The 23,243-nt window shown below is 43.6% G+C and overlaps 1 protein-coding gene across 3 annotated transcripts in view; it reads right to left on the bottom strand.

Moving 5' to 3' along the window:
* The window catches only part of LOC145358447 (gelsolin-like), a 66,273-nt gene that overhangs the window by 41,786 nt on the left and 1,244 nt on the right, over positions 1–23,243 (bottom strand). For 2 of the 3 annotated variants that reach the window (XM_080212542.1, XM_080212540.1), the window contains exon 2: positions 846–1,047. In XM_080212542.1, coding sequence (XP_080068668.1) covers positions 846–1,038 — 193 coding nt within the window. In that variant the 5' untranslated portion in view covers positions 1,039–1,047. Of the gene's footprint in view, positions 1–845; positions 1,048–15,722; positions 15,848–23,243 lie in introns of all 3 variants that reach the window. The other variant, XM_080212541.1, reaches the window with a different exon arrangement.

The following is a 23,243-nucleotide window of genomic DNA, read 5'->3' on the forward strand; positions in this document are numbered from 1 at the left end:
AAGAGGGAATCACTTCTCAGGTGGGATCTTTCATCAAGTTATTTGCTCCGAGCTTTTCCTCCACTTCCAAATGTTGATTGCTCATTTCCAGAGTGTTACATTTTTGTACAATAGCTTGTGGTCTTTGTAGAAATATAGAAGGAGAAGGAGCAGGCCATTTAACCCTTAAAACCTGCTCCACTGTTCATTATGATCGTGGCCGATCATCCAACTCATGACCCTAATCCTGCTTTGTCCCCCATAACCTTAGATCCCATTCACCCAAAATGCTATCCAGCTGCCTCTTGAACATTCAATGTTTTGGTTTTAATGACAGAGACAATGGAGAGGATGATGAGCTCTGGAAAACACAAGTCAGCAGCCCCTTGAGGAGCACACATCTTTGAAAAGATTTTTGTATTCTGAAATTGAAGCATGAGACAGACAAGCTATTAACATGTTGAAATCACCATACTTCACTTAAATGTGAAATATCACATTCAGGTGCCGATTTATACACTGAATTCCGTGCACGTTAAAAAGATGCATTTGACTTTCTTAAATCAGAATTTGATACAATGCATTAACCAGTGGGATTGGATCCACAAATTACTCCCAACTCACATCGTTGACGCAGTTATTTCAGAGTTGACTTCAGACGTGTGTGAAAGTCCTGCAACTGGTTTAATTCCTTGGCTAGTCTCAACTGGAATTCCACCAGCTGCGTTGTTATCGAAAATACATTCTACACAGCAGCCTTTCAATCAGTCGCAGTTGGCAACTTCACCGGAGTGACATTTCTAAAGAGTGAAGTGTTGACTGTAATATAAATATAGCAGCAGAAGGCTTCAAAAGCAAGCACTCACCCAGCCAGAAATGCAGATCGTACTGCAAGCCTCCAGACCGCTGTTTAATGGTGCGCATTACGAGATAGGCATCGCCGGTGAAGAAGTCGCCATAAAGGTTTTTGGGCACTGCGACAAGATCCAACTTTTCCACTCTCCAGATCTGCAGACCCGGCTCTTTTCCAGCTTTTTCAAACTCGGGATGGTAAACCATGGTGGGAACCTAAACAAAAAAAAGGGAATCGATCAAATCAGCAAGTGCAAAAACAGACCTTCCCTTATCATAGGATTCCTACAGTGCAGAAGACCATTTGGCCCATCGAGCCTGCACCAACAACAATCCCACCCAGGCCCTATCCCCGTAACCCCATGTATTTACCCTGCTAATCTCCCTGACGCTAAGGGGCAGTTTAGCACGGCCTGTCCACCTAACCCACACATCTTTAGACTTGTGGGAGGAAATCAGAGCACCCAAAAGAAACCCACGCAGACACGGGGAGAAGGTGCAAACTCCACACAAAGTCAGCCAAGCCGGGAAGCGGACCTGGGTCCCTGGCGCTGTTAGGCAGCCGTGCTAACCACTGTGCGCCTTCTTTGTAGCTCTCCCTGGTACAAGATTTTTAAATAGACAAGACCAATATTTGAACAATAAGAGCCCTTGTTCTTGGCAAAAAACATGTTCAAGTGCAATCCAAATAGGAAAGAAAAACAGTTTGGAGCAGTACGCTTACATCCCAGTTTTTACTAGTGGTCCATTTTAAAAGGTATACAAGCCTAGTTTGGACCAGTATTCTTACCTTCCCGATTTTCTGGCTTATACTTTTGTACCAGGATGTTCAGGGGACCAGCTTGTCCTGTTCAGAGATTCACTCCACAGAATAATTCCTGTTATTAGAGACAGTGGGGGTCTAATCCTATTCAAACATCCCAGGCATCCAAAAATATTCCAAATCTCTGGCTCAAGGGAAGCCTTTTCCATGCGAGTCGATAATAAACAGCAAGGGCTGAAGAATGAAGCATTGGCTTAGTGGAAAACATTAGATACGCACCCTTTATGCGTGTGCAAGAGTGTAAAAGGCAAACTCGAGGAACATAAAGTACAGGCTAAGCAAAACCAAATGCCTTTGTTTAACCCACCAGTCAAATAAAAAGTGCACATCATTGCATTTTAGTGGTATTAAACCCACTTAGTATGTGGGGCAGCGATAGCCTAGTGGTATTATCACTAGACTATTAATCCAGAAAACTCAGCTAATGTTCTGGGGAGCCAGGTTCAAATCCCACCACGGCAGGTGGTGGAATTTGAATTAAGAACATAAGAACATAAGAAATAGGAGCAGGAGTAGGCCATCTGGCCCTTCGAGCCTGCCCCGCCATTCAATAAGATCATGGCTGATCTGTCGTGGCTCAGTTCCATTTTCCCGCCCTCTCCCCATAACCCTTAATCCCCTCTCTTATCAAAAACCCATCAACCCGCTTCTTAAAAATATTTAGCGAGGCAGCCTCCACCACTTCAACGGGCAGAGAATTCCAGAGATTCACCACCCTTTGAGTGAAGAAGTTCCTCCTCAACTCCGTTCTAAACCGCCCCCCCTTTATCTTGAGGCTGTGCCCCCTAGTCCTACTGTCTTTTTTGAGCGGGAAGAGTCTCTCCACCTCTATCCTATCCATCCCATTCATCATCTTATATGTCTCAATGAGATCTCCCCTCATTCTTCTAAACTCTAACGAGTACAAGCCTAGTTTATTCAGCCTCTCCTCATAGCTCAACCCCCTCAACTCCGGTATCAGCCTAGTAAACCTCCTCTGCACTCCCTCCAAGGCCAAAATATCCTTGCGCAGGTGCGGCACCCAAAACTGCACACAGTACTCCAGCTGCGGCCTCACCAATGCCCTATACAGCTGCAGCAAGACCTCCCTACTTTTATATTCAATCCCCCTCGCTATGAAGGCCAGCATCCCATTCGCCTTCCTGACCACCTGCTGCACCTGCAGGCTGGGTTTTTGCGACTCATGCACAAGGACCCCGAGGTCCCTCTGCACCGTCGCCTGCTGCAGTTTTTCGCCACGTAAGTAATAGTCCTTCCTACCATTCTTCCTACCAAAGTGGACCACCTCACACTTGCCAACATTAAATTCCATTTGCCATTTCCTGGCCCATTCGCCCAGCCTATCTAGATCCTTCTGCAGACTCTCCACACCCTCCGCACAATCTGCCTTTCCACCAATCTTGGTGTCATCAGCAAATTTCGACACCCTACACTCGGTTCCCTCCTCCAGATCATCTATATAAATGGTAAATAGCTGAGGCCCCAGCACCGACCCCTGGGGCACTCCACTAGTCACCAACCGCCAATCCGAATAGCACCCATTGACCCCCACTCTCTGCCTCCTATTTGACAACCAATCCTCTATCCACACTAACACCCTACCCCCAACTCCATGTCCCTCGACCTTCTGCAATAACCTCTTGTGTTCAGTAATTCTTGAATTCAGTAATCTTCAGTAATCAGTAATCTGAATTCTTGAATTCAGTAATCAACGTCTGGAATTACGAATCTATCGATGACCGTTTTGTCAGAAAAACCCATCTGGTTCCGCAATGTCCTTTAGGGAAAGGGAATCTGCCATCCTTACCTGGCCTGACCCACTCCAGAACCACAGCAATGTGGTTGGCTCTCAACTGCCCTTGGGCAATGGTGGATGGGCAATAAATATTGGCCAACCAGCGATGCCCACGTCCCACAAACAAATAAAATTAACACAAATATCATGCATTTATATAGCGCCTTTCAAGATCCAAGTACATACAGAGGGAGTACATTATTCTGCCCATGGATTTCTGTGGAACATTCCGTTAAGGAGCCAAAATTGCCAATATTCCCAAATTCCTCCTTGTCACTGGGTAGCACTTTGGCAAACAAAGGCACAGCAATTTAATGCTCAACAACATGGATGTTTTTTTTGCTCAAACAAGTGCCTGCCCTACCCAAAATGTCAGATATCAACAATACCAGCGGAAGGATATAAAGAAAGATTTGAATTTCAACACCAGACTTCCTATTTCAATTTGCCACATTCCTTGGAGTGGGAGACTATCTTCTTTCCATCTGGCTTGGAGCCGATTAGCAATGCAGACAGCACACGGGCGTGTCCTACACTTTATAATTTCAAACAAAAGCTATGTCTCATCTCCCTTCAGAGAGATTACTTTTCCCACACCTTCCCTGCCCACAGGACACAGATATGGGAGCTTGGGGACCAGTTAGTTTCTGCTTTCAAAAAAAAGGACAAAACTTCATTGTCAAATAATATTTCCAAGGTGTTGAATACCTTTAACACCATAAATACAGATTGGAAAAAGAGAGAGAATTATAGAATCCCCACAGGGGGGGGGTGGCCATTCGGCCTATCAAGTCTGTACCGACCACAACCTCACCTAGGCCCTATTCTCGTAACCTGACATATTTAACCTGTTAATCCCTGACACTAGGATCAATTTAGCATGGCCAATTAACCTAACCCACACTTTGGGCTGTGGGTGGAAACCCACACAGACAAGGGGAGAACGCGCAGGCTCCATATAGCCAGAGATCGGAATTGAACTCAGGTCCTTGGCTCTGGTGAGGCAGCAGTGCTAACCACTGTGCCACACCTCAGTTTAAAAAAAGTCAGTAAAATAAACCAAGTACAATTTGCTGCATTATTGGGTTGCCTCAGTTACGAGGATTGCTTCTCAAGATGGAGCTCAGGCATGTATGGTTGCAATGAGAATTATATTTGCAGTTACACTTCCAATGTTTTGGAAAGACTCCAGTTTCAGAGTGGTAGAGAAAGCTGTAAACCCCTGTGCCTTCTATTGGGAGGTGGCTGCACTGTGCTCTCATCGTTCAGCTGAGAGCTCAAAACCCGTGGTCAGCAGTCAGAGCTGCAGATATCCCAGAGTGCAAATATCATCATGTTCAGGTTAAGACAAAACTATCTCTGAGATGAAATTAAATGAGTTTATTAGCTAATCAAGCTGAAAGTAATGGTTAACTAGGGGGCTCAGCCTCAAAAGTAAGGGGGAAGCAGATTTAGGACTGAGTTGAGGAGGAACTTCTTCACATAAAAGAACTGTGAATCTGTGGAATTCCCCGCCCAGTGAAGCAGTTGAGGCTACCTCATTGAAATGTTTAAGGCAAGGATAGATAAATTTTTGAACAGCGAGGGTTATGGCAAGTGGGTGGGTAAGTGGAGCTGAGTCCACAAAAAGATCAGTCATGATCTTGAGTGGCAGAACAAGCTTAAGGGGCCAAATGGCCTACTCCTGCTCCTAGTTCTTATGTTCTGATTTATTATTGTCACGTGTACTGGGATGCAGCAAAAAAAAAAAAAATTTTGTGCGCACTCGACAAAGCATACTGCTCATAAAGTACGTGGAGAAGGAAAGGAGATGGTACAGAATATACTCTTACAATCATAGCTAGGGTAAGAAAGAAAGAAAGAAAGAAAGAAAAGAAAGAAAGAAAGAAAGAAAGAAAGAAAGAAAGAAAGAAAGAAAGAAAGAAAGAAAGAAAGAAAGAAAGAAAGAAAGAAAGAAAGAAAGAAAGAAAGAAAGAAAGAAAGAAAGAAAGAAAGAAAGAAAGAAAGAAAGAAAGAAAGAAAGAAAGAAAGAAAGAAAGAAAGAAAGAAAGAAAGAAAGAAAGAAAGAAAGAAGAAAGAAAGAAAGAAAGAAAGAAAGAAAGAAAGAAAGAAAGAAAGAAAGAAAGAAAGAAAGAAAGAAAGAAAGAAAGAAAGAAAGAAAGAAAGAAAGAAAGAAAGAAAGAAAGAAAGAAAGAAAGAAAGAAAGAAAGAAAGAAAGAAAGAAAGAAAGAAAGAAAGAAAGAAAGAAAGAAAGAAAGAAAGAAAGAAAGAAAGAAAGAAAGAAAGAAAGAAAGAAAGAAAGAAAGAAAGAAAGAAAGAAAGAAAGAAAGAAAGAAAGAAAGAAAGATCGACTTAATACAAAAAAGGCCCATTCAAAAGTCTGATGGCAACAGGGAAGGAGCTACTGAGTCAGTTGGTACGTGACCTCAGATTTGTTTCCAAAAGGAAGAGGATTCCAGGGTGTGTGGGGTCCTCAATTATGTTGGCAGCCTTTCTAAGGCAGCGGCAAGTATAGACTGAGTCAATGGATGGAAGCTAGATTGGGATTCATTCACAACACTTTGTAGTTTATTTTGCAATCTTGGACAAAGCAGGAGCCGCACTAAGCTGAGATACATCTGGAAAGGATGCTCTCTATGGTGCATCTGTAAAAGTTGGTGAGAATCGTAGCTGATATGCCAAATTTCCTTAGCATTCTAAGAAAGTAGAGGCATGGGGGTGGTGGTGGTGGTGGGAGGGGGGTGGCCAGGACAAGTTGGTGGTAACCTGGACATCAGAAAATTGAAGGTCTCGTTTCTATTTAAATTTACCCTGGTTGAAAAGTACAGACTGTGTAGAGGCGCACGAACACAGTGTTCTGGTGCATAAATTCCACAGCCTCTCTATGCTGTCATCTCTCAGCCAACTCCCTACATTATTGACTTACCATTAAAGATTATTTAAACACACCTATTGAAATTTTAACATAGTTCCAGGGATAGTTTAATATAGGCTGTTTAATTGAAAGCAGCTACTTTTCTCACTCACGGTTCATGTTAGTTCAGCTGTGATAAAGTCCCATTTAATCTTTGGGTGTTTTCCCCCCTTCAGATGGCTTCTATTTAGAATCCCTACGGTGGGGAAGGAGGCCATTTGGCCCATCATGCCCATACTGACCACAGGGCCTATGTAACCCCACATATTTACCTGCTAATCCCCCTGACACTGATGGGCAATTGAGCATGGCCAATCCACCCAACCCACACATCTTTGGACTGTGGGAGGAAACTTGAGCACTCAGAAAACTCATGCAGACATGGGGAGAATGTGCAAACTCCACACAGAGTGATCCAAGCTGGAAATCAAACCCAGGGCCCTGGCACTGAGAGACAGCAGTGCTAAACACTGTGCCACTATACATGTCAAATACATTAAATTACATTTCCCCACCCACCCCATCAATTTTAAACATTACTTATTCTAATACTTCTCCTTTGGCTCTTGGAGCATTTTGGCAAAAACATCTCAAAACTTCACCCCTCAAACATTCCCAAGGCCACTCCAACATTCTTCCCATCATCAACTGCTGCTTTGAGACTATCTTCATCCTTCCTAACCTTCATGAAGTCAGTTCGAAACTCAAACACATTGATGTAAAGCCTAAGGCAGACAGCAGCTTCTGCTTCTAAAGGCTGCAGACCTGTGAATAGGCCAGAGCTAACTTTGGAAATGGATTAGGGGCAGTGGGTAGGGGTGGTGTTTATACTGTACCCTGCCAGGCAATCCACCAAGTCAGCTGTTAGCTTGCATATCTCGACAGAAAGTAAAACTTGCACACATGCTCTTTGACTGGGAAAACACCTGTGGCTACACCGTTGGCTCCTAATTTGGAAAATTGCCTGTTCAAATGGACAGTTTACTACACCTGTTTTCCATTAAGTGGAATATTATGGAGCACACACACCAGCCTTCAGCTGAGAGACAAAGAGTCTCAGTAACACATGCGCCACAGCATTAAAGGGAGAGTCCAAACTATAAATGCAAAGTGCGATTGTATAAAGTCACAATTACGAGGATTAATATTTTGACTAGCAAATGGTACAGATTAGGTACCCTTTAGATCCCAGCAACTGCACATGCAAGAGATCGAGTGTCACCCACACATGTTAAAAAGCCTTTTGCCGCTGAAAGGGATTAATACTTTATCTCAGATTTCCATTTCCTCTCGTCTGGCTGTAGGCAGCATAACATTCTCAACCAGCACGAGGTGGGAAACTCGACCAACATGATTGCCTTTTGAGAGATTCTACTATATAGCCAAGTTTAAACAGTTAAAAATATCAGATTTGTAAAAAGATTCTTACTGTTGCTGGTTCAGCTATGCAAAAATATGCTTCATGAAGATACAATTTAAGTCTTTTTCAGCCGGATTTAAAAATCTATGGAAAACCACTGAGGTTGCTGCATTCCACTGCATGAGATAAAGACAGACATACAACCCCACTCCCAAGAGCATTTAAACATTTCAATTCCTATCAATTCACATCAAGGCATTTCAATGTTTGAGACAAGAAATCAGAATTAGCTGTTCTGAAACAATAACTGCAGCACTGAACTGATTATTTCTCTGGAATATACAACCAGTGACATATTCTTACCATGAGAAGGGGGATGGTGGGAGGTGGTTGGGGGAGAAGAAAAAGCCAACACTGCACTAAACACAGGCTGATTGATGTGCTGTCTCAGATGTTGTACCTCGTTTGCAAAGTAACCATCTTGAGGGGAAGAACCTGCACAACCACACAAGGACAACTGTAGGGTCCATTCATTTCTCAGAATAGACAGCACTGGACACGAAGTTTATTGAGCAGCATTTAAAATTGCCACATTACAGAAGCAAAAAGCACTTAGTTATTGGGAAGAAGAGAACGAGAGCAGCCAAAGCTAGTTCTGACAGACTCTTTCCAAACCTTACACTACCCACGTACAGCTTATATAGAGAGCATTCTAACCTTTTGGTTATCTGTGTTATGAAATTACTTGGTACAAGCATTGTCTAACTTTCAAAAACAAGTTTCAGCTGTGGCCATGAAGGCATGTTTTGCCTTTGAAAAAGTCTTACCTGCATTGTACTTTCAAAGAATGAAGTCATTTTCTAAGCTAATCCCAACATCCCGGCTAAGTTTTAAAACGTGGCCAAGTTGGCTTTAGAGCTTAGCATACATAGAAATATCTACTTTCTCAGAAGACTAAGGATATTTGGCATGTCTGCAATGACTCTAACCAACTTTTACTGATGCAGAGAAAGCATTCTTTCTCATTGTATCACAGCTTGGTGTGGCTCCTGCTCTGCCCAAGACTGCAAGAAACCACAAAAAGATCACGAATGTAGCCTAATCCACCACACAAACCAGCCTCCCATCCATTAACTGTCTACACTTCCCACTGCCTCAGCAAAGCAGCCAGCATAACCAAGGACCCCATGCACCCCAGACATTCTCTCTTCCACCTTCTTCTGTTGAGGGAAAAAAATACAAAAGAGTCTGAAAACCTGAACTAGCCGACTCAAGAACAGCTTCTTCCCTGCTGCTATCAGACTTTTGAATGGACCTACCTCACACTAAATTGATCTTTCTCTACACCCTAGCATTGACTGTAACACTAAATTCTGTGCACTCTCCTTTCCTTTTCTATGAACAGTATGCAAGAAACAATACTTGTCACTGTATGCTAATACACATGACAATAATACATCAAATGAAGTCTTTTGCATAAATGAAGCAAGCCACACAGGCTCAACAGTGACCGAACAGAAACAACCACACCAAGAATCTGCTGAAGTTATACTCCTGTTTTATCATTTGTGAATTGTAAAAAAGAAACCCTATAAGGCTATCTTATTCTTCTTTTTCTACTGGTGCGAGTGTGTGGGCCCCAGGCCAATGTGTGAGATTGCATGCATGGTGGTTGCCTTTGAAAATGGAGAAATAGTTTCAATGGACTTTTGCATCTTATTTAACTTCAAAAACCTGAATAAATCTTTTCAAAGTGTGAACAGTGAGAGACACAGACACACACACACACACACACACACACACACACACACACACACACACACCCCCCCCCTTGGCATAATTAACCAATTCCCCTAGTTTATGTTTCCATTTCAGAAGGTAGACAACTGGCAATTGTTTTGTCCCAACAGCTCTTCTGTGCATTAGATGCTGTCTAATCATTCAGATAAGCAATCAGCTTTACTCACTGATTTCAAATGCCTAAAAGAGTCCAAAAGGCGTGCTGGTTAGGTGCACCGGCCATGCTAAATTCTCCCTCAGGTGTACCGGAATAGTGCCAGAGCGTGGCGACTAGCAGATTTTCACAGTATCTTCATTGCAGTGTTGATGTAAGCCTTACTTGTGACACTGGTAAATTAAATTTTAAAAACTTTAAAACTGTAGATACTGCACTGATAGGGTTAGGGATAACTGCACTGAACAGGACAGGGAGAGTTGAGGCTTATCCACTCAGTCAGCTTGATCCACGATCCCCTATGGAGGATGTTTGTTTAATCTTCTTAACAGCCACAAGAAGTAATGCAAAAGCCCACAGAAAGTCTGTAGGAGTAGTGTCAGGAATAGCTGACCACAAAACCCACAACAACCAGGACAATTAAAAACTGTGTCAATTACATTTCACACTGAAATTTGTTACTGTACACTTGGAGGATATCAAGTGTTCAGGTTGTGGGTTAATGGGAAAAAATAGTTTCATTGGTCCAAACACACTGTAAAGCATTGCTTTGCTAGTGTGCATCTAGAATGAGCAGGGGAACTAGGTAAAAGTGACCTTAAGCCATCCATTAAAATATATTATTATTCAAAGTATGTCAATGAATTTTAAAGTGCTCATGACCTTGAGAAGAGACTAGTATAGACCGGGATGAGGGACTTGTGACTAAACAAGCTTGGACTGTTCAGTTTAAAAACAGATAAAGACTTGCATTTACATAGCACCATTCATGACATGATGCCTTAAAGTGCTTTGCAGCCAATTAAGTGCTTGCGAGGTATAGTCACTGAAGTAGAAAATGTCATCTTTGTTGTGGGCCATCCAATTATCAATGCTACTGGAGACAAGGTAGCCAAACACAACCCTGTGCTGAACGTTCGACCAACCATGTACAGTGCAGGTTTAGCATGAAGCTCTACATAAAACTCTCTGCATGCCCCAAGTTTACATCGCTGATCATGTAGATGATTCACATTTCTAACAGTATCTGTTTAGACATAATAGTCACAAGTAGGCTTACATTAACACCACAATGAAGTTACTGTGAAAATCCCCTAGTCGCCACACTCCGGCACCTGTTCAGGTACACGGAGGGAGAATTTAGCATGGCCAATCCACCTAACTAGCATGTCTTTGGACCGTGGGAGGAAACCCATGCAGACACAGGAAAAACGTGCAGACTTCACACATAGACAGTGACCCAAGTGGGGATCGAACCCAGGTCCCTGGTGCTGTGAGGCAGCAGTGCAAACCACCGTGCTGTCATAAGTCTCTTAAATGTTATCTTATCCAAAAGAAACAGCAGCCAATTTGCCATGACCACTTTTTTTTTTGCAATGCTAATTGAGCCAAGACAGAGTGCCATGATATCTTTACATCAATCTTAAGGAGAGCTTGGGTTTAAACACACTCAAAAATACTACACCCTCAATATTGCAGCATTCCTCGCAATACTGCAATGGAACATTAGCTTTGTACCCAGAACTTTGAGAGTTAGGGATAAGAGTGCTCCCAATTGTGCCTCAAGTAACAAAACCTGCTGCCATCTGAGAGGAAGGGACAGCCAACCTACAGATTGGGACCGACATTTTGGAGATCAATAAGAGGTTCATTTATTCTGCATTTGCAGCATGCAAGGCTGACATTTATTGCCCATCCACAATTGTCCTTGGAGAAAAAAGGTGTCCCAAATCAAGGTCTGATGCAACAAATGTGGGAAAACTGCTTCCATGTATAGGGCATTGGTGAGGCCGCAGCTGGAGTACTGTGTGCAGTTTTGGGCGCCGCACCTGCGCAAGGATATTTTGGCCCTGGAGGGAGTGCAGAGGAGGTTTACTAGGCTGATACCGGAGTTGAGGGGATTGAGCTATGAGGAGAGGCTGAATAAACTAGGCTTGTACTCGTTAGAGTTTAGAAGAATGAGGGGAGATCTCATTGAGACGTATATGATGATGAATGGGATGGATAGGATAGAGGTGGAGAGACTCTTCCTGCTCAAAAAAAGACAGTAGGACTAGGGGGCACAGCCTCAAGATAAAGGGGAGGCGGTTTAGAACGGAGTTGAGGAGGAACTTCTTCACTCAAAGGGTGGTGAATCTCTGGAATTCTCTGCCCGTTGAAGTGGTGGAGGCTGCCTCGCTAAATATTTTTAAGAAGCGGGTTGATGGGTTCTTGATAAGAGAGGGGATTAAGGGTTATGGGGAGAGGGCGGGAAAGTGGAACTGAGCCACAACAGATCAGCCATGATCTTATTGAATGGCGGGGCAGGCTCAAAGGGCTAGATGGCCTACTCCTGCTCCTATTTCTTATGTTCTTATGTTCTAAAATTGACAATCAGACAACAGATGTACGAAGAGGTTTTACTCCCCCCCCAACCTTATCCCCTGAAGTTAAGGAGTGAAATGCAGTATTTTAACAGCTGCTGGAAGGCAATCCGATAAAATTAAGTACTCGAGAAGGGGAAAAATTGCAAGACAAAGGGAAAGAACAGGAATGTGGAATTGAATGGATACCTCCACCTAGGAATAAGCACAAATAGGTCAAATGGCCTCCTCCCCAGCTGTGCAGTTCCATATAATTTTACTCAGCTCTTTAAATCCCCTCCCAGCCCTCAGGATGCCTGGAGCTTGGTTCAGAGATCAATAGGTATCACTTAGAAGTCCAAAACAATGACATGTCTTTAGTTCTGTCCTGCAGAAAAACAATTACATCACCAGAAAAAACAAAGTTACATTTCAGATGTTACTATCTACACTTCATTATAGTGACTTAGTGTAATGAATGTGTCACCAATATCACAAAAGGTTAACATAGGGATATCCAACTTCTTAAATCTTTTATGAATCACATGGAGTATTTAAAACTATAGCTAAACAATTCTGTTCATTAATCTCATTAGTAACACATTTTCAAGTCTCAGTTTAGGATTTGCAATAAAACCACATCAAAGCCTTTGGTCCAACCCCACTCCCCTCAATAAACCAGTAACACTCAGCAAAAGCCACAGCATGTTACCCAGGCTTTTTGGGCTTGTGTCCAGGGACACAACATAATGCATTGTTTGCAGTTTGAGTACCCGGAGTCCTCAACAACACCAATTTAAACATTACAAATGGCATCTCTTTTCATTGTGTCCTTGTCCAAACACAGGATACAAATTAAGTGCCCCGTGTGACTGACACACCCCTCTCGAGTTGCTGACATGCACTGTCCTACTACACATTGACCTGGATAGGAACGTGGAGATTGACCGACATGCTACCGTGTAATTCAACATTTCTAATTTGATTCTCAACCCAATAAAAGCAACTCTTGAGGCAGTGGATTTTGAGCTCCCGTTCATCAGAATGACTAAGTATGACTTAGCAGATGAGTAACTGAAGCAGCTGCTCCAGTCCTGTCTCCAAAGACTGATGTAATCTGAAACAGCAGGAAAGCAGCAGCAGACACCACCACAAACAGGAAAACTATTGTAACATTTCCCAATCTATCAGACGTCCCCTTACTGCCACTGTTAACCAAGTTCCACAGCTATTCAGCTGCAACAGGAGTCCTGCGCTCAAGATAAGCCACAGGATGAGGGCAGTGAAATTTTTCCCCTTATTAATGTACAGGATGTGGGCTGTCACTGGCTAGGCTGACATCTCCTATCCTTAGCTGCCTGTGAGGTGGTGGTGGTGGTGAGCTGCCTTCTTGAACCGCTGCAATCCAAGGTGTAGGTACAAGCATTGTGCTGTTGAAAGGATTCTAGGGTTTTGACCCAGTGACAGTGAGGAAACATACATATCCAAGTCAGGGTGCTGAGTGATGCAAGGAACTTCCAGATGATGGCATTCCCAGGCTTCCCTACTCCTTCTGGATGGGTTTGGAAAGTGCCGTCTAAGGAACCTTGGTGAATTCCTCCAGTGCATCTTGAATGTCTGTAGCGTGGCAGCCAAGTGAGCTGCTTTGACCCAATGGTGTTGACTGAATGTTGGAGCTGCACTCGTCCAGGCAAACAGACTATTCCATCATACTCCTGACTTGTGCCTTGTAGATGGAGGACAGGCTCTGGGGAGTCAGGTTAGTTATTTGCTGCAGGATTCCTAGCTTCTGACTTGCTCTTGATTAACCAGATAAATACTGTGGCTACAAGTTCAAGTAAAGTTTCTTTTTAGTTATAAGTAAGGCTTACATTAACACCACAACAAAGTTACTGTGAAATTTCCCTAGTCGCCAACTCCGGCACCTGTTTGGGTCAATGCACCTAATCAGCACATCTATCAGAATGTGGGAGGAAACCCATGGAGACATGGGGAGAACATACAAACTCCACTCAGACAGTGACCAAAGTCCCTGGCACTGAGGCAGCAGCGCTAACCACTGTGCCAGTTCCTTGTTTATGGTAAATTCCAGGATGTTGACAGTGGAGGGATTCAACAATGGCAATGCCATTCAATATCAAGGGACAATGGTTAACTTCTTTCTTGGAAATGGTCATTGCCTAACACTCAAGTGGCACACTTAGTTGCCAGCTCAAGCCTTGATATTGTATAGATCTTGCTGCATTTGGACATGGACTACTTCAGTATCCGAGGAAATGCGAATTGTACTGAACATTGTTCAGTTATCAGCAAATATCCCACTTCATCTTATGAAGAAAGGAAGATCACTGATGAAGCAAGTAAAGATGGTCAGGCCTAGGACACTACCCTGAGGAACTCTTGCTGTGATGTCTTGGGAATTGAGATGATTGACCGCCAACTAACCACCATCCTTCCTGCCACATATGACTCCAGCTGAAGGCTTTCCCCAGCCTCCTTGATGCCACACTTGGACAAAGCTGCCCTGATGTAAAGGGACTCACCACTGAAGTTCAATTCTTGTCCATGTTTGAACCAAGGCTGTAATAAGACCAATAACAGAGTGACCCTGGCAGAACCTAAACTGAGCATCCATGAGCAGGTTATTGCTAAGCAAGTGCAGCTATCGCACTGTTAATGATCCCTTCCATCACTTGACTGATGATCAACAATAGACTGACGGGGTGTTAATAGTCCGGGTTGGATTTGTCCTGCTGAGTGCGTACAGGACATGCCTGGGTAATATTCCAGAATGCTGGATAGGTGTTAGTGTTATAGCTGAACTGGAGCAGATTGGCTAGTAGCACAAGGCTTCAGTACAATTGCAGAATATCGTGAGGTTCCATGGGCTTTGCAATATCCAGTGAATTGATTTGACTCAAGATTGATATTTGTGACGCTGGGGGTCTCTGTAGGCGGCCGGTGTGGATCATCCACTCGGCACTTCTGGCTAAAGAACGTTGCAAGTGTTTCAGCCTTATCTTTTGCACAGATGTGCGGGGCTCTGCCATCATTTTAAATGGGGATACCTGTGGAGCCTCCTCCAGCGAGTTGTTTAATTGTTCACCACCATTCAGAACAGGATGTGGAGCTTAGATCTGATCCACTGGTTCTGGATTGCTTAGCTGTCTATTACTTGCTGCTTATGCTGTCTGGTGTTGCTCCTGACATGCCCTCCTGCACTCTTGATTGATCCCCTGGTTCGGTGGGAATAAATGGGGGATATGCCAGGCCATGAGGTTACAGATTGTATTTAAGTACAATTCTGCTGCTGATGGCCCACAGCACCTCATAGATAACCACTTCCAAGTTGCTTGATCTGCTTAAAGTCTATCCCATTTAGCACACACAATGAGGGTATCCTCAATATGAAGACGGGACTTTGTCCCTTGAGAATTTCCTATGTTTCACTGAGATCACTTTCTAAATTCTAGAAAATGCAAGCCTCGTTTACTCCCGACCCCTCTTTCAGAGGACAGTCCCCTCATCTGGTTAAGCTTTGTTGCATCCTCTGAGGGAAGGATGCATGTTCTTATAAGAAGGGGAGATTAAAACTGTGCACCTTCTCCAGGTGTGGTCTCACCAATGCTCTACAAAACAGCTGCAATGTTTCTATACTCCAAACCTTTGTTGTAAAGGCCAAAAAGGTTATACAGATACCTACACAAGTGTGTAGTCTCCATTTAAAGAATGTCTTGATTCAGTCTGCAAGGAATGACGTGTGTCACATTCTGCGTTCAGTAACAAGTGTCGAGTTCAGTAATACTTGTTGCGAGTCTTCAAGTCTTTCTATTTAAAACAGGTACAGATAAAGCACAAGTACAGAAAGGCTGAGAGAATTATAAGGAGAACTATATTTCCATCATTTTAAGACCAGGTGGAAACTCAGATAAACATACTTCCCTGTTCAGGAAACGACAGCCAGATTCCCCTTTTCTAAAAAAAACCGCTGGTTCTTTACTTTGAGCTGATTTTCCTCCCTACTTATTCCATATACCACTAATAATTTAAAAAGAATTTTATTTTATTGGAAAGTCGCAGATTGCAGTCATTATGTTTGCAAGATCTATCCACACCCACTCCACGAGTGCACTATAAGCAGACTCTTGTAATGTTAAACCTTATGGATTTAAATCATGATGAATGTAAACTGCAAGTTTTACAATAAACATAAAAAGATGACAGATTCCAGCATTGATGACTAAATACTAATTAATCCTGCAATAAGCCTTGAAAATTAAAATAGAACTCACCCACTGAGGTTTTAGTACAGTAAATAACAGCTGTGAGCGGGAACAAAATTATTTCGAGTTTTTGTTTTGAAAAGAGCATATTTACTTTAACACAAACCTGCTTTAAAACGACTCAATATTAAGCCGTGCATCATATTCAAGAAAAAAATTCTCAGATCAACTGGGTTTAAGTCATTGAAGAAATATAGTTACGTGCTTTGAAATCACCTTGCGGATTATATTCCAACCGCACCACATTGCTTTTTGTGGGTTTAGTTTATGTTTCCTTAGCATGGACCAGATGGCCACAGCCGAAGTAACAATTCAGCTTCCTCAGTATTCCATCAATTTCCCTTTTAACTTCCTCTTGTGTGTGTTATGTTCAGGATCCGATATACCACACAAGGACAAACAGTTAATGATGTGGCCACGTCACTATGCATAGTCTCAACAGCAGATTAAAGTCCAACCGGTTTATTTGATAGTACAAGCTTTCAGAATGTTGCTCCTTCATCAGGTGAGTGAAGGAGCAGCCCTCCAAAAGCTTACACTACCAAATAAACCTGTTGGACTTTAACCTGGTATTGAGAGACTTCTTACTGTGCCTATCCCAGTCCAACGCCAGCAACTCCACATCACAGCACAATATACTGTTTTGCTATCGCCAAATGCACTTGCCGTAACAGTCTTGGCCAAGATAGATGTTGAAATTATTACTTGCAGGAAGGGATGACTGACTGCCCAATGATTTTGGAATTTTCTTCCAAAAGAAGATACAACATCAACAGTGTTTGAGCCTATTACTTTATCAGATTGTTCAATCTTAACTGATTCGTCTGTGTTTAATATGAAAAAAAGGACTAAAACACTGCAGTTGTCTATCTTGGAATGCTTTTTATAAAGCAATTTTTATAATCTATTGAGAATGGCTTTAAACAACATTATGTTTTTAAAAAATTGAAACATTAATGCACTTATTGCATTGAAGGAAGTTACAGACTTACAACTTTGAAACATTATACAACATCATGACCATTCTTTTAAGAAAAGCTGAGTGAAAGCAGAAGTGAAGAAAGGAACTAATGGATACTGAGGAAGCAATGATTACTTTGGAAAAAATTGCCACAGCTAAATGTGCAGCTGAACAGTGAAAAGTCTGACAACACCAGGTTTTAGTCTTACGCCAGTCCAACACCGGCATACCCACAGCTGAACAGTAACAGGAACTTATAGAATTTACACAATAGAAATTCAAATGAGTTTAAATGTTAAATCGCAAAGCTTTTGGAAGTGTGCAAGATATCATCTTTGCCCACACCTAGCTCCTCATTCTGCAATGTGGATCACTGATCCAAAATAATTATACACAGCTGAAGGAAAGGAAAAATATCAGTGTTTACAAAATATTTAAGCGATTTCCCTCAGTGATCCAGCAAGCTTATCCAGGGAATACCTGCCGTGCACAAATGAAAGCAGACCAGCCTGACTGCTGATCTGAAAGGTATAATTCAGAAATGCAAGAGGCCTCGATGGCTCAAGTATAGGGAGGCAGAGAAGAATTGGACATTCAAGTCTTTCTGGAATTGAGAATACCCTCACTGTAGTGAATACATGGACATCAGTGATATCATAAATTTTACAGCACAGAACAAGGCCATTGGGCCCATCATGTCTGTGCTGGCCAAGAAACAAGCCACTGAGCCGAATCCCAGCATTTGGTCTATAGCACTGGAAGTTCACACCCACACACCTGAGTGGAGGTTTGCTGCCTCTATCCTTTCATGACGTGGGAATGCTGGTGTTGTCAGACTTTTTACTGTTCTATCCTTTCAGGCAGCAAGTTCCAGACTCCGAGTGAAAAGAATTTTCCTCACCCTTCCTAATCATTCTACCAAGATCTTTGAAAATCTGTGTTCTCCAGTCACTGAGCTCTCTGCTAAGGTAAATAGCACTTTCCTATCCACTCATCCAGCCCCCTGACAATTTTGTGCATTGCAATCACTCGACAGACTGGAGGGGCTGATTGTGGACAAGTCCCCAGGACCGGATGGAATGCATCCGAGGGTTCTGAAAGAAATGGCGGAGGTGATAGTGGATGCCTTGGTGGTTATTTTCCAGACGTCGCTGGATTCCGGGGAAGTGCCGGAAGATTGGAAAACGGCTAATGTTACGCCGTTGTTTAAGAAGGGTGCCAGGCAAAAGGCAGGGAATTATAGGCCGGTTAGTTTAACGTCTGTGGTAGGTAAAATGTTAGAATCCGTCATTAAGGAGGAAATTGCGAGGCATCTTGAAGGGAATTGCTTGATAGGGCAGACGCAACACGGTTTCATTAAAGGGAAGTCGTGTCTGACAAATTTACTGGAGTTCTATGAGGATGTGTCTAGGGCAGTGGATAGAGGAGAGCTGGTGGATGTGGTCTTTCTGGATTTTCAGAAGGCGTTTGACAAGGTACCTCACAAGAGGTTATTGCAGAAGGTCAGGGGACATGGAGTTGGGGGTAGGGTGTTAGCGTGGATAGAGGATTGGTTGTCAAATAGGAGGCAGAGAGTGGGGGTCAGTGGGTGCTATTCGGATTGGTGGTTGGTGACTAGTGGGGTGCCCCAGGGGTCGGTGCTGGGGCCTCAGCTATTTACCATTTATATAGATGATCTGGAGGAGGGAACCGAGTGCAGGGTGTCGAAATTTGCTGATGACACCAAGATTGGGGGAAAGGCAAATTGTGCGGAGGGTGTGGAGAGTCTGCAGAAGGATCTAGATAGGCTGGGCGAATGGGCCAGGAAATGGCAAATGGAATTTAATGTTGGCAAGTGTGAGGTGGTCCACTTTGGTAGGAAGGACTATTACTTACGTGGCGAAAAACTGCAGCAGGCGACGGTGCAGAGGGACCTCGGGGTCCTTGTGCATGAGTCGCAAAAACCCAGCTTGCAGGTGCAGCAGGTGGTCAGGAAGGCGAATGGGATGCTGGCCTTCATAGCGAGGGGGATTGAATATAAAAGTAGGGAGGTCTTGCTGCAGCTGTATAGGGCATTGGTGAGGCCGCAGCTGGAGTACTGTGTGCAGTTTTGGGCACCGCATCTGCGCAAGGATATTTTGGCCCTGGAGGGAGTGCAGAGGAGGTTTACTAGGCTGATACCGGAGTTGAGGGGATTGAGCTATGAGGAGAGGCTGAATAAACTAGGCTTGTACTCGTTACAGTTTAGAAGAATGAGGGGAGATCTCATTGAGACGTATAAGATGATGAATGGGATGGATAGGATAGAGGTGGAGAGACTCTTCCCGCTCAAAAAAGACAGTAGGACTAGGGGACACAGCCTCAAGATAAAGGGGAGGCGGTTTAGAACGGAGTTGAGGAGGAACTTCTTCACTCAAAGGGTGGTGAATCTCTGGAATTCTCTGCCCGTTGAAGTGGTGGAGGCTGCCTCGCTAAATATTTTTAAGAAGCGGGTTGATGGGTTCTTGATAAGAGAGGGGATTAAGGGTTATGGGGAGAGGGCGGGAAAGTGGAACTGAGCCACGACAGATCAGCCATGATCTTATTGAATGGCGGGGCAGGCTCGAAGGGCTAGATGGCCTACTCCTGCTCCTATTTCTTATGTTCTTATGTTCTCTCTTCAGCCTCCTCTGAAGAGGATGAGCCCAATCTATCCAATCCTTCCTTACTGCTGCACTTTTCCAATTCTGGCAACATTTGCATACATCTCCTCTGAACCCTCTAGAGCAATTACATCCTTTCTGTAATATGAGGTAACCAGGGCTGTAAAAAGTTGTGATCCCATAAATATTTTATACAGTTCCAGCATAACCTCCCTGCTCTTACATTCTATACCTTGGCCAATGGGTTCCATCTGTCTTAACCATTACCTTCTGGAATCTGTGGGTATTAACTCCCAAGGTTCCTCACTTCCTCTACACCTCTGTATTCTCCCTAGTAATTGGGCATCCATTGCCCTTGTTTGACCTCCCCAAACACATCACCTCATACTTTTCCATTGAATTCCATTTGCCACTTTGTTTACCTGAGCAGACCATTGATATTTCTGCAAATCCTCCTCAACAACTACATGGCCAATTTTTGCATGGTCTGCAAACTTCAATTGTTACTATTAACCACAAAATGCAAGAGACCTAGTACCGAGCCCTGCAAAACCCCACTGGAAACAGCCTTCCATTCACAAAAACTCCCATGAACCATTCTCCCATTCTTTGTGCACTGCCAAAGTCCCAATTTTGTATGCAGCTTTCATACCCCCAGATCCCAAAACCAGTCTGCCCTGTGGAACCTTGTCAAAATTCTTGCTAAAGCCCACATCAACTATCCTCTTCAATGCTCATGTTCGAATTTCAGAAACCTTGTATGCGGTTACAGCAGGTAATTAGGAAGCAAATTAATCCTTGGCATTTATTGCTAAAAGAATAGAATACAATACAAAAGTAGTGACGTGTTGCTGCTACTGAACAAAGCATTACTGAGACCACACTTAGATTATTGCGTACAATTTTGGCCCCCTTACTCAAGGAGAAATGTTGTTGTATTGGAGGTAGTTCCATCTGGAGATGAGGGATTTGACTTATGGAGAAAGAATGGGCAGTTCAGATGATACTCCCCAGAGTAAAGAAGAATGAGAGAAGATCTAATTCGAGGTGTACAAGATGATAAGGGGATTTAACAAAGTAGGCGTGGCAAGGGTAATTTAGAACAAGAGGTCATAGCTTTAAGATGATGGGTAGCAGATTTGCATCTGAAAGGATCAGGAGTCTGGGAAACTTACTACCCCAGAGCATGGTGGATGCCAGAACATTGAGTAAATTTAAGGATGAAGTAATTAGTAAGGGTTTGAAGGGTTACGAAGAACAGGCAGGAAAGTGGAGTTGAGGCAGAGATGAGAGCCATGATCATACTCAATGGCAGAGCAGACTCATGGGGCTGAACTGCCGACTCCCGCTCCTAATTCTTATCATTCCTCTCACACTAAAACAGTCCCAGTTAATATTGGGATAATCAGAATGTCAACAGTGTAAGGAGGTCATGTGGTCCATCAAGCATGAACTGACTCAGCATCTTACCCAGGTCCACCTGCCCAATCCCTGTAACCTCTAATCCGCCTTATCTGCACAACTTGGGACACTGAGGGGCAATGTAACATCACCAATCTACCTAACCCGCACCGGGACTGAGAGAGGAAAGACGAGCACCCAGAGGAAACCCACACAGACACAGATTACACAAGGCCAGAATTGAACCCAGCTTCTTGGCACTGAGAGGCAGCAGCAGCATTAACCAATGTGCCATCCCTAAAGGACCAGTGAACCAGATCGGTTTTTATAACAATCAATGGCTTCATTTTTGAATTCAAATTTCATTATGTGCCGGGGTGAGATTCCAACTTGGGTTTCCATAGCACTCATGGATCATTAGTCCAGTGACATTAACACTACTCCAGTGCCTTCCCTTCATCCGTGGTGATGGACCCTTTAAAAAAAAAAGGGGAAACATAGCTGAGGAAGGGTAACCTTGGCCAGGATGGCCGATGGGTAATCAGCCCAAGGACTGGCACCCTCTCAGGCAGGAGATTTACAGGGGACTTGGTGCAGCTACTACTGTACAATTCTGTACTCACTTGCCCGTGACACTGGCAAAAATCCACAGATAGCTACTTTTTGAAGTTCTGCTTGCTAATTTTCAGCCAACTTCCCTGAACCTTTGGACTGCAGGATTGCATCAGTCTATCCGTCTCATTGGTCAGCATTGACAGTCCACATCAGAGCCATTCATCCCCCCCACCCATCAGTTTGCCCTGCTGCCCCTCAGTGACAGTCTGGATGCTGGGGTCAACAGGCAAGCACAGCAGCCTGGATTCATGTCTGTGGGAATGCCTATCTGCTCCCTCAATGGTCAAATCATGCATTATGGCTCTTCCCCCCCCACCCACCCTGTCCCAATGAGCCACCTGCCTTGCTATGGAGTTGGCTCTGGCTGCAACCTCACCAGAACAGAATACTGGTGGAGAGAGGGTTTCACTTGGGGATCTCTGTACTACCCGCCTGGACCTTTCTGACTGCATGGTGGACTTCCATTCCTCTCTCTCCCCGTATCCTCTTCATTGGCAATGACCATAACACCCCCAGCTCCCCCCTCCAGCCCCAAGCACACCCTGCGCCCCAGCTCCCCCCATTTCTGAGGCACCATATGATGCCAGTTTGCAAGTGGCTGTAACTGTCAGCACTGCCCACTCAAACAGTTATAGTGGGGGAGGGGAAGTTATCATGATGGGTGTCCAACTCTGATTTTTCCTCCTCCCAGCTTCATGGTCAACATTTGCCAAGGACTAAACAATGCCACCCCCTAACAATACGACAGGAACATTTCTTCCATATCTGATCTATGGTCTGCCCTGGACCTTTTATTCTGGGGTGGGCACTGCAGCCTCATTGATTCCAAATCAGTGATTTTACACAACAAAGAGTAACAAAAACCAAGCTATAACTTCTAAAAATCTGAATGTGATTAGTTTTAAATAATTAAGCTGATCTCTCTCCTCACCCTGTATTAACTGCAAATCTCACATCCTATCCTTTACTCCCCACTCACCCCATGCACTCTATGAGCGAGTATGTTTTATCTGTATAGTGCACAGGAAACAATATTTTCACTGTATCCCAATACAGGTGGCAATAAATAAAGCAAATCAATAATCTCACACACGGGATCAGGGAAACTTTGACAGGTTTCAATGTGAAGTTCCTATGGTTGAATAGCCAAACAGATACATAGGAAAGAATGACCAATTGGACAAGAACTACAGCCCAGCTACTTTTTCCAAAATAAAGGGGCAAACTTGGGGAAATATTTAATGCAAAATAATTTCATCACCAACCCATTTACATCTGTGGCTGTTGTTGCTCTAACGCTGCAGGCAAAGGATTAACAGAACTGCTACTGAAAAAGGGTTCTC

Source organism: Carcharhinus amblyrhynchos, chromosome 25 (genome assembly GCF_965287045.1).
Source record: "Carcharhinus amblyrhynchos chromosome 25, sCarAmb.v2.hapA, whole genome shotgun sequence".
Classification (NCBI taxonomy): Eukaryota; Metazoa; Chordata; class Chondrichthyes; order Carcharhiniformes; family Carcharhinidae; genus Carcharhinus; species Carcharhinus amblyrhynchos.